Genomic DNA, 12,722 nt, shown 5'->3' with positions numbered 1-12,722 from the left:
AACAGCCCGACTGAGCAGCCGGGATACTTTCAGTTTCACTTTAGAAGCGCCGGTCAGCTTTGACCGCCGCTTCTAAAGGGTTAATACCGCACATCGCCGCGATCGGCGATGTGTGGTATTAGCCGCGGGTCCCGGCCGTTGATGAGCGCCGGGACCGAAGCGATATGATGCAGGATCGCGGCGCGATCCCGCTTCATATCGCGGGAGCCGGCGCAGGACGTAAATATACGTCCTGCGTCGTTAAGGGGTTAAACAGTTTATTATATCTTTTCAAGTGACAACACAGAAGAAATAACACTCTGCTAAAATGTAAAGTAGTGAGCGCACAGCATGTACAATAGTGTTTAAAAGGGTACTCCGCCTCTAGACATCTTATCCCCTGTCCAAAGGATATTGGATAAGATGTCTGTTCATGGGGGTCCTGCTGCTGGGACCCACCGCGATCTCCCTGCAGCACCTGGCGTATGTTTAAAATGCCGTCTGCTGCACTGGAGGCTTGTGACGTCACGGTCACACACCCTCAATGCAAGTCTGTGGGAGGAGGTGTAGCGGCCGTCACGCCCCCTCCCCATGACTTGTATTGAGGGGGCGTGGCCATTACGTCAGCACCGTATTGCTAGTCATCAGGCACGGAGCAAAGATTGCTCTGTGCATCGGATGACTGCAGTGCTGCAGCAGAGATTGCAGGGGTTCCCAGCGGTGCAACCCCCGCGATCAGACATCTTATCCCATATCCTTTGGATAAAGATGAAAGGATGGGGGATTCAGGAGAGATATGCTGGTGAGCTCATTTAAACAGTGGGTAAGTGGTGGTACTGAGAACTTTAGAAAAGTAGAGGAATGTCCAGCACAAAGCACGATGCAAGATGGAAATTTATTGAAGATACACACAGCAAACAGCAACACGGATCATAGAGTAAAGTGACGCGTTTCAGCAACCTTGGTCGCCTTAGTCATACAATGGTATACTCAGATCAGTTCGGCTCTTATAGTAGGCGGCACCGCCCACCTCACCAGGTGAAAACACCTGAGTGGGACGGGGCGGCGCACACCCACACACAAGGGCCAGACTGACGTCTGCGTTCACACTAAACAAAAAAAAAGGGGGAGGAAAAGAACACTAAACAGAATGTACATAGCTCACATATGAAATTAGCTGTGAAATATCATAAACGAAAAATAATAATGTACATAATCAAAATTTCCAGGGATAGGGACTAACCAACATATATAAAAGACATGATAATGACATGATTATCATGTCTTTTATATATGTTGGTTAGTCCCTATCCCTGGAAATTTTGATTATGTACATTATTATTTTTCGTTTATGATATTTCACAGCTAATTTCATATGTGAGCTATGTACATTCTGTTTAGTGTTCTTTTCCTCCCCCTTTTTTTGTTTAGTGTGAACGCAGACGTCAGTCTGGCCCTTGTGTGTGGGTGTGCGCCGCCCCGTCCCACTCAGGTGTTTTCACCTGGTGAGGTGGGCGGTGCCGCCTACTATAAGAGCCGAACTGATCTGAGTATACCATTGTATGACTAAGGCGACCAAGGTTGCTGAAACGCGTCACTTTACTCTATGATCCGTGTTGCTGTTTGCTGTGTGTATCTTCAATAAATTTCCATCTTGCATCGTGCTTTGTGCTGGACATTCCTCTACTTTTCTATTGTTCGTCTTCGTGGTGTCCGCACGAGTCCGTGCACTGAGGCGGCGGTGGAGAGCTGGATGACCTTTCTATTTCTACTGAGAACTTTGGTGGTGACAGGATATTGTGAGGACCAGATAAGAGGCTGAGCTGAAGGTGGTCCTCAGAATAAAAAGTCCAAAGAGAATAATGGAACAGAATGAAATGCCGAGAAAATAATGGAATGACCATAGAAAATAATAGAACAGAATGGAATGCCCAAAGAGAATAATGGAATGGAATTGAATGCCTATAGAGAATATTTGAACAAAAAGGAATGTACATAGATAAAAATGGAACAGAATGGAATGTCCATAGAAAATAATAGAACAGGGTGGTGCAGGGCATTATCGGATTATCGGCAAGGTAATTGCCGATACCGATAACGCCCAAAATCGTGACTATCGGCCGATAATATCAGCCAAACCGACAATCGGTCGATCCCTACTCCAGCTGTTGCAAAACTACAACTCCCAGCAAGCCCAGACAGCCGAAGGCTGTCTGCACATGCTGGGAGTTGTAGTTTTGCAACAGCGGGAGTTACCCTGGTTGGAAAACACTGCTATAGACCAATGCTCCACAACTGGCTCATAACTACAACTCCCAGCCTGCCCAGTCAGCCACTGCTTGTCAACACATGATAGGTGTCATAGTTTTGAAGTTGCTGTAGACCATTTAAGGCTGGGTTCACATCACGTTTTTGCCATACTGTTTTCAATCCGTTTTTCTAAAGAAAACCGTATGGCAAAAAAACGGATGAAACAGTATGGGAAAAAGTAAACCGTATGCGTTTTTAAACAGTATACTGTTTTTAAAAGTGCATACAGTTCCGTCAGTTTTTATAGAAAAAAAAAAACCATACGTTTTTGAAAATGTTGTCCATTTTTAATGGAAGGGGTGTTGGGTGGGGACTTTAGGATTCAAATGCGCATGTGCAAAGTAAAAACATATACGTTTTTCCAGTATGGAACCGTATACATGTGCGTTTCCCATTGACGTCCGTGTTAAAAAAAACTTATGCGGTTGCAGTACGGTTTTTAAACCGGAGACAAAATCGTGGTCAACCAAGGTTTTGACTCCGGTTTAAAAACCGTACTGCAACCGCATACGTTTTTTTTTTTTTTAACACGGACGTCAATGGGAAACGCACATGTCTACGGTTCCATTCGGGGAAAACGTATACATTTTTACTTTGCACATGCGCATTTGAATCCTAAAGTCCCCACCCAAGACCCCTCCCATTAAAAATGAACAAAATTTTCTAAAACGTATGGGGTTTTTTCCTATAAAAACTGACGGAACTGTATGCACTTTTAAAAACGCATACGGTTTACTTTTCCCCCATACTGTTCCACCCGTTTTTTTGCCATACGGTTTTCTTTAGAAAAACGGATTGAAAACAGTATGGCAAAAAAAATGATGTGAACCCAGCCTGAGTACGGTTTAAAAACATATTGCAAGCAAAACGTCCGCAACCGGATGCACCTGGGCGCATACGGTTTTCAATTGTTTGTCTATGTATACGTTTTTCAATACGGTTCCACACGTTTTCAATAATGAAAACGTATACGTGAACTGTACTTGAAAAACGTAGTGTGAACCCAGCCTTATCTGTGCCATTATACATACAATACAGTCAGCAGGGTGGGCTGGACTTGTTAGTTCCGTAACAGTCTCCTAAATGCCACCTGAAGAAGTGTCCTTTGAGATACACGGTCGCTAGTCCTATCAAATGCGCCTCACCTCACAGCATGGAAAGTTCCCGCCAAGCCTCAGAACATTGGGAGAAAAAAAAAATCACACTTGCTAGGGGCGTGGCTTGCTGGGGACTGGGTGAAGTCTTCAACAAAATGGCGCCGCCATAGTCAGGGCTACGACGTTTTACGTAGGAATTGCCTACTGACAGACAGTTTTAATTTGTAAATATTCCACCCATCCAGAGCTATGTGTAGATCACGTGACTCGGCCAAGGTCCGCAACATTTCGCTTTTCAGAATGGTCTTCGCCTAGAGGGCTGGGCCGTGTTCTGATTGGTTAGAACACGTCCTCACATCCGGTCAAGTGAAATTCGGTTGAACTTAGCATCACGCAGCGGAATTATGTAAACGGCGCTCTACGTGCCAGTCATTGAAATACATTATTGTAACGTCCGGTACCGGGCCGCCAGCAGCTCTTGCAGTGTGTGGTGCCAGTGGGCGGGGCGGTTGGGTGGTAGTACCCTGGCATGGCAGATGATGGGGTGGCCGCTTGAGTGCCATCACCATGCAGTGTCAGATTACAGAGGCTGTCAGTGAGGACGGGACTGCAGAGTCGCTGCCAGTGCTGCACAGGGAACCATGTCCTCCGCTAGCGGCACGCCCGTACCTCTGTCCCCCGGGGGGCGCCGGCTGGAGCTGAGCGAGGAGCTGCGGAAGAGAGCGTACACCCTGTGCCGGGAGTACCTTCGGGGGGCGTGGAGGAGCATCGGACCCGAGCACATGAGGGTCTCTGTGGTCAGGTAATGTCACCATAGAGCAGAGAGCCTCCGTCTGTTGCAAACTACAACTCCCAGCATGCCCGGACAGCCTTTGGCTGTCCGGGCATGCTGGGAGTTGTAGTTTGCAACAGTGGGAGGCATCCTGATTGGGAAAGGACTGCCGCCTGATCTCTCCTCGGGTTCTGTTCACAAATGCCTGAATCCGGCGCTGTCACCACAATCCCTACAGATGCCATTGTGTCACCACAGCATGTGAAGTGTGCGCCCACCATGATGGGCTGATGACTACCCCCAGACATCGCTGTAGGGCGCTGTTCACACAAGCCTGTCTGCCTATCCTTATCCAGCGGCTTTGTGTTATGACTTCTAGGACACATGGACAGGGGTCTCCACGAGATTATCCCCTTAATGGGATCTGTCAGGATAGACTGGAAATTGAAATAAATCTGACAGCGTTATTAAGTGGTCATGCTAGTGTGAATAGCGTCCTATCCTGAATGTGATTCCAGAGGAAGTGTCTGCTGGAGACTGAAGAAATCCACCATTATGGCTGTTTAACCTTAGTGCTGGGTTCTATCCCTGTGCTTGTTTTGGGGCTTATTCACATCTTTTTGCTCATCAGATAAAAGGATACGGCAGGAGAAATTCCAAAAACGTCTCCTGTCGTATCTGTGCCGTACCCCCATTAGTTTAAAACCAGACTAAAAAGGGCAGCAGACAAGTCTTCAGTCCGCACCAATGTGGTCAGAAAATGGGACATCCAGAGTCACTATCTGACCCCGCTCGGCTCATTGAAATGAATGGGATACGGCAGGAGGTGGTGGTCAAATTCTCCTGCCGTATCCGGCTGTAGGATGCGCAAAACAAGATGTGAATGTACCCTCAAACAGATCAATTGGTTCCAGGACGACCATTGTATGTTGAGACCATAACTCTATGGAAACCTTGTAATTGGTTCTGAAGCCTCAGTGTCATCAAAAAAAAAAAAGTGAAGAATAAAAATAAAAATGGAATTTTTCAGGATGAGTAAACACAGACCTCCATGCTATTCACTTTAATAAATGTTCTGTGAAGCATGGGCTCCTGTATATAGTAAAATCTCCCTTAGGGGACTCCCCCCAATAGCGGACAGTTTTTAATTCCCCGGCAGAGTCTCATAGGACTTAATGTATTTGTACCCTCCGAATAGGGGACATTCCCAATAACGGACGCAGACACACCTGAAAGGGGACAAAACACTCCCAATAGGGGACAGTAGGGGACAAAACACTCCCAATAGGGGACAAAATATTCTCAATAGGGGACAGTAGGGGACAAAAACACTCCCCAATAGGGGAAAATAGGAGACAAAACACTCCCAATAGGGCCTGGGTTCTCAACCTGGGGTACGTCAGGGGGTACGCGAAAGCACTGACAAATACCGGCCATGCACTGTAAGTGAGCTGCGTGGTTGCCGGAGAGACGTGTGGCCTCCCCTGACGTTGCGCTGAGTTGCCGCACAGCACAGGGGGACGTCACACGTCAGTGCGGCCCCGCCGAACATCCCGTGAAGGAGCAGGCAACGGGACCACAGGACGCCAGGTAAACAACTGTATGGGATGGAGCACAAGGCATTAAGATGGAGGGGGAGAGGGATAATGGCGGAGGGGGGATGGGGAGTAATAAAGCACAAGGCATTACATTTTATGCCTTTTGCTTTATTACTCACCATCCCCCTCCGCCTTTATTCCTCTTCCCCTCCATCTTAATGCCTGGTGCTTTATCCATCTCCCCCCTCCATCTTAATGCCTTGTGCTTTATTACACCCCATCCCCCTCCGCCATTATCCCTCTCCCCTTCCATCTTAATCCCGTTGTGCCATTCCCCCTCCCTCTGATCCCCTTTTGCCATATCTGATAATAATGGCACAATGGGATTAAGATGGAGGGGGGGGGAAATGGCCAAAGGGGATCAGAGGGAGGGGGGAATAATGACCCAAGAGGATTAAGATGAAGGGGCGGGGTTTGATTATCCCCCCCTCCATCTTAATCCCCTTGTGCCAATATTCCCCCCTCCCTCTGATCCCCTTTTGCCATTTTTCCGTCCTCCAACTTAATCCCCTTGTGCCATTATTATCCAATATGGCAAAGGGGATCAGAGGGAGGGGGGAATTATCACACACACACCCCCCCCCCAATATTAATGCCCTTGTGTCATTATTCCCCCTCCTCCATATTAATGCCCGTGTGTGATTTTTTTCCCCCCCTCCCTCTGATCCCCTTTTGCCATTCTTCCCTCCCTCCATCTTAATCCCCTTGTGCCATTATTATCAGAGGAAGGGGGAATGGTGCAAGGGGATTAAGATGGACCCCCCCCCCCCCCCCGTGCTATTTAATTCTCCCCTTTATAGCCCTCTCTGCAAATTTATCCCCCCCCCCCCTCTTTACCACCCCCTGTGCCATTCTATTCCCCCCCATCCCCCTGTGCCGCTTCATAAAGGGGGGGGGGGGGGGGGTGGTGGTGATGAATTTATAAAGGGTAATGAAGGGAGAGTGAAATGGCACAGAGAGAGGGTGGGGCAGGGGGAAATCATTTGGCTCTGGGGGTAAGGGAGGGGGGGATAATTTGGCACAATGCATATGGAATAAGATGGCACAGTGTATAAAAGGGGGGATGAAATGGCTGTCCGGGCATGCTGGGAATTGTAGTTTTTCAACAGCTGGAGACACACCGTTTGGAAAACACTACATTAGACCAACTGTGTAATACGGATTTAAACATGCATCTGTTTTACACACTTGTGAATGTAGTCTATAATCCTATGTCCCTGAAAATGTCTGTAAATAGATAATACCATATCTCAGTTTGTGGTCAGATTTTAGGGAGACACCAGTGTCTGGCGCCTGAATGATCTTTATGAGAAGTGCTGGTGAGGCAGCTCCGCAGTATGGGGGGTTGACTAATAATAGCTGCCTCAGCATTCAGGGACCGTCTGTATGGTCTTGTATAGAACAGGATAATGCACATGTGGTGGTGGCATACGTGGGTGATGCATCAGTAGCCTCTCTAAAGTGAGGATTTAGAGCTCAATCTGAGGTTAGTGACGCCATCTCTCCTGCCAGCCCCCCAGTTGCCCACATGATCATGTTCACCGTGCTCTAGTTTCCTATCTGCTGACCTTACACACTGGTGCTGCTTTATCTGCCTGTTTCCATTCTGCCCGGCTCTGACATTGCCCTCTGATTACATGGCAAGTGCAAAGTTTACAGATTATAGACAGGTCCCTTGTGATCCGCAGTCTCCTGCCCTGCTGTAATCTGGAGACAGACTCTTGTCGTCTTCCTATGCACGCCACTTCAGCGCCCTGTCTGTCGTAATCAAAAAAGCCCAAGGTTCCTACTCCCCTCTAGATTATTATTAGGCTAATTATTGTAGGCAGATCAAGGGTGCGAAAAATGGGGCACAAAATAGCTCTCCTACAGAAGGAGGGAATGGTCTCCCTAGTGCCACCTATATAGCTAGCCACCCTGTAAGTTAAAGGGGTACTCTGGCGGTGGCAATTTGTTTTCAAATCAACTGGTGCCATAAAGTTAAACAGATTTGTAAATGACTTCTATTTTAAAATCTTAGTCCTTCCAGGAAGTTGTGTAGTTCTTTCCAATCTGACCATCAGTTCTCTCCTATAAATTGTGGTCCATTATACTATTTTGTGCGGCCCCCAATTATCAGGCAGGCACAGTTACAGGGTCCCGCTGTGTGGTTGGCACAGTTTTGAGGTGGTGGTGGTGGTGGTGGTGGGGGGGGGGGTTACTGTTGGGCTACACATTCCTGGGCAAGTAATTCAGGCAACACTGTTAGGTTTGGTTCACACTACGATTTAACTATACGGGAATTAGATACGGCTGGGGGGAGCGAAAACCTGCCACTCCCATATCCCAGCCCGGTCCATATCTATTCCATTTCAATGAGCCGACTGGAGTCAAACAGGGACTCTGGTCGGCTCATTTTTGTCCCGTATCCAGTTTTCTGACTGGACCTAAAACTGCGGCATACCACGGTTTTGGGTCCGGTCAGAAAACCAGATACGGGGCAAAAATTAGCCGACCGGAGTCAAACGGCTCATTGAAATGAATTAGATACAGGTCCGGTTGAGCTGGGATACGGGAGTGCCTGGTTTTCGCTCCCCCCAGCCGTATCCAGTTCCTGTTTAGTTAAATTGTAGTTTGAACCCAGCCTAGAGCTTATAAACATAGAAGAATTTCTGAGCGAATCTCACTCACAATTTCTGGTGCAGCAGCCGCTGCGCATACTGAACAGTTTCCTCAGTATAAAAATTCTGCCACAAAGATTTAACCCCTTAAGGACCAGGGTTTTTTCAGTTTTTGCACTTTCATTTTTTCTCCTTACCTTTTAAAAAATCATAACTCTATAAATTTTGCACCTAAAATTCCATATGATGGCTTATTTTTTGCGCCACCAATTCTACTTTGTAATGACATTAGTCATTTTACTGAAAAGTCTACGACGAAATGGGAAAAAAAATCATTGTGCGACAAAATGGAAGAAAAAACACCATTTTGTAAATTTTGGGGGCTTCCGTTTCTACGCAATACAATTTTCAGTAAAAATGACACCTTATCTTTATTCTGTAGGTCCATACGATTAAAATGATACCCTACTTATATAGGTTTGATTTTGTCGCACTTCTGGAAAAAATCATAACTACATGCAGGAAAATTTATACGTTTAAAATTGTCATCTTCTGACCCCTATAACTTATTTATTTTTTCACGTACATTTTCTGCACTGTGATCTGAAGTTTTTAGCGGTACCCTTTTGTATTGATCGGACTTTTTGATTGCTTTTTATAAATTTTTTCATTAAATAAAAAGTGACCAAAAATACTTTGGATTTTTTTTTTGCGCGTACACCATTGACTGTGCGGTTTAATTAACGAAATATTTTTATAATTCGGACATTTCCACACGCTGCGATAACACATATGTTTATTTTTATTTACACAGTTTTTTTAATTTATTTTTTTACTTAAAAAAAAAAAATGGGAAAAGGGGGGGGGTGAGGTAAATGATCTTTATTCACTTTTTTTTTTTTTTTTTGCAGTGTTATAGCTCCCATAGGGGGCTATAACACTGCACACACTGATCTTTTACATTGATCAATGGGTTCTCATAGGAAACCATTGATCAATGATTCTGCGGCTTGACTGCTTATGCCTGGATCTCAGGCACTGAGCAGTCATTCGGTGATCGGACAACAGGAGGCAGGTAAGGGGACCCTCCTGCTGTCCTACAGCTGTGGCGGTGATCCCGAACAGCTCCCTGAGCTAACCCGCATTGGTTTACTTTCACTTTAGACGCGGTGTTCAACTTTGAACGCCGCGTCTAAAGGGTTAATAGTTCTCGGCACCACGATCAGTGCCGCGCGCTATTAGCCATGGGTCCCAGCCGTTGTTATAGAAAGGGAAAGGACCAAGGACGTACCGGTCCTTTCCCTTCCTATAAAATTCCGTACTATGGGAGAGATTCATGAAAACCTGTGCAGAGGAAGAGTGGATCAGCTGCCCATAGCAACCAATCAGATTGCTTCTTTCATTTTTAAAGAGGCCTGTGAAAAATGTGAAAGCAGCAATCTCATTGGTTGCTATAGGCAACTGCACCACTCTTCCTCTACACAGGTTCTGATAAATCTCCCCCCATATGATTATGTTCATTCTTTTGACGGTATCTACTCGAAAATACATGGGTGTACAAGGAATGTCCACCCGGAATTAGGCTGGGTTCACACTACGTTTTCCCCCATACGGGAGCGCATACGGCAGGGGGGAGCTAAAACCTCGTGCTCCCGTATGTCACCGTATGCGCTCCCGTATGTCATTCATTTCAATGAGCCGACCGGAGTGAAACGTTCGGTCCAGTCGGCTCATTTTTGCGCCGTATGCGCTTTTAGGTCCGGTTGTAAAAGCGCATACGGCGCAAAAATGAGCCGACCGGACCGAACGTTTCACTCCGGCCGGCTCATTGAAATGAATGACATACGGGAGCGCATACGGTGACATACGGGAGCGCGAGGTTTTAGCTCCCCCCTGCCGTATGCGCTCCCGTATGGGAGAAAACGTAGTGTGAACCCACCCTTACTCCAGGAGGATATGCTGCCAAATTAATGAAACTTCCTGTGTTATGTAGAGTTAGGACAATGCAGTAGGTTCTGCACTAGGCATATTTGATGCGCAGGATTTAAAGCTGCAGATTTCAATGTAAACTAAATGACTGAACACAGTATCTAATCTGCAGCTTCAAACCCTGCTCATCAAATATGGACAGGATACTGTATGTGTGAATAGACCCTTAACCCCTTAAGGACCAATACAAATAAAGCTGTACGCCCCTGAAAGACCAGGCCTGTTTTTTCAAATCGGGGATGTCTGTCTTTATTAGAGAATAACTCTGGTAACGTTTTGCCAATCACGATAATTCTGACATTTTTTTTTTGTCACAAGTTGTCCTTCATGTACATAGTAAAAGTAAGCCGATATCATTTGTAGTTTTTTTTTACAATGCAAAAAATCATGAAATTTTTACAAAAAATTAAGATTTTTTGCTATTTTAACACTAATTGGTTGCATATATTTATACATACTGACCAAATAGTTTATGAAACTTATACTTTCAGACGTCATTTTTTAGTTTTTAATTAACATTTTAAATTAGTTAGAAGCCTAACAATTTAACTTGAAATTTAGAAAATTTGAAACGTACATCTTTTTTTATGTGCTATGCAAGGTTTGCAGAAATTAAAAGGTAGTAGAACATAGGAACACCCCGCCCCAAATGACCCCATTTTAAAAACTAGACCCCTCAAGGTATTCGCTAGGGGGTACAGTGAGTATTTTAACACCATAGTTTTTTGGCAGGAATTATTACAAAGTCAGTGTTAAAAATTCGAAAATTGCAATTTTTCACAAATGCATCATTTGGGGGGCATATTTTTTGTACATCACTTTTGATATTGAAAGAAATGCATCCTATATTTTATTTAGCTGCTTGTCCCATGTTCGGAAATACCCCCGCTTTGGCCATATATGGTTCCTTGGCTACGTGGTAGGACTCAGAAGGAGAGGAGCGCCATTTGGCTTTCAGGGCAGAACAGTACCCCCACCCCCACAAGTGACCCCATTTATATACCACACCCCTACAAGTTATTGGCTGGACCAGGGACCTCTCTGATTGGTCCTTGGTCGGCTGGCAGTATAACGCGTCTGTCTGTGACAGTTAAGGCTCCTGATGGATATATCTGCCATGTTGTGGGAATAAGCACCCGCTCATGGCGAATATATCCATTACTGCTGCGGCTGGGTAGCTCAGTGTGTCCGCTCATGACTGCTGGCGGAAAATCCGCCGCTATGAGTGGACGCACAAAGCTACCCAGCCGCAGCAGCGAGCTCATTACCGTGACTGCTGCATAATGTGTAGGATCACGTGGCGGACATCCGCAGCATATTACATGCTGCGGATGTCCGCCAATGCAATCCTACACATTATGCTTTTTTTTTTTTTTTTTATTAGATTCATTTAATAAATGTATTTTTAATATATATATATTTTTTTTTACACTTTTATTACATTTTTATTTATTTTTACACTTTTATTTTATTTATTTATTTTTACACTTTTTAATGCTTTGGAATACTTAGTATTCCAAAGCATTGCAGTTATATGCTGCCTGCCAGTTTTCACTAGCAGGCAGCATATTAGGACGTGCCTCTCAGGCAATACCCAGGGCAGACCTGGGGGTCTTTGTAGGACCCCCGGCTGCCCAGGTATGCAGCAGCACCCCGCGATGCTCCGGGGTGCTGCAGGAGAGACAGAGGGAGCCCCCTCCCTCTGTCAGAACTCCTTACAGCGCGCGGTCACTTCAGACCGCGGCTGTAAGGGTTAAACTGTCGGGAGTGAAGTGAACTTCACTCCCGGCAGTGCGGCAGGCCCCGGCCAGCCGCGTATTACACGCAGCACCCCGCGATCGCGATGCGGGGTGCTGCAGAGGAGACAGAGGGAGCTCCCTCTGTCATAACACTTACAGCCCGCGGTCACTTCCGACCGCGGCTGTAAGGATTAAAACTGCCGGGAACGAAGTTTACTTCAGTCCTGGCAGTGCAGCAGGGTCCCGGCTGTGTGATACAGCTGAGTCCCTGCCGCGATCTCGTGGGTGCACTGGGCAGCACCCACGAGAAGAATGGACGAGTATAGACGTCCAGGTGCGGGAACGCCCGCCAACCTGGACGTCTATACTCGTCCATGGTCGTTATCGGGTTAAATTTATTTATTGCATATCCACAAGTTACAACATAAGTCTGCTAGCTTCTCTATTCGTGGGACAAGATGAAGCAGAAAGGTGGCTGCACATACTTAAAGGAGTACTGCAGCCTTAGATAACTTATCCCCTATTCGCAGGATAGGGGTAAAGTGTCTGATCGCAGGGGTCCCTGGGACCACTGGGACCCCCCGCAATACACTGTAGGGGGAATCGGAACAGCCGCGGCTCTGCACGGCTTTATGCTT

The 12,722-nt window shown here is 46.2% G+C and overlaps 1 protein-coding gene across 1 annotated transcript in view; it reads left to right on the top strand.

Moving 5' to 3' along the window:
- Positions 1 to 3,435: 3,435 nt before the first annotated feature.
- CHKB (choline kinase beta) overlaps positions 3,436 to 12,722 on the top strand; it is a 58,167-nt gene continuing 48,880 nt past the window's right edge. Inside the window, exon 1 of the mRNA XM_056573009.1 lies at positions 3,436 to 4,188. Coding sequence (XP_056428984.1) covers positions 4,028 to 4,188 — 161 coding nt within the window. The 5' untranslated portion in view covers positions 3,436 to 4,027. The remainder of the gene's footprint in view (positions 4,189 to 12,722) is intronic.

This window comes from Hyla sarda, chromosome 4 (assembly GCF_029499605.1).
Source record: "Hyla sarda isolate aHylSar1 chromosome 4, aHylSar1.hap1, whole genome shotgun sequence".
NCBI classification, from domain to species: domain Eukaryota; kingdom Metazoa; phylum Chordata; class Amphibia; order Anura; family Hylidae; genus Hyla; species Hyla sarda.
Note: the sequence above shows the minus strand (reverse complement) of the source record. Positions and strands in the feature narration are given on the sequence as shown.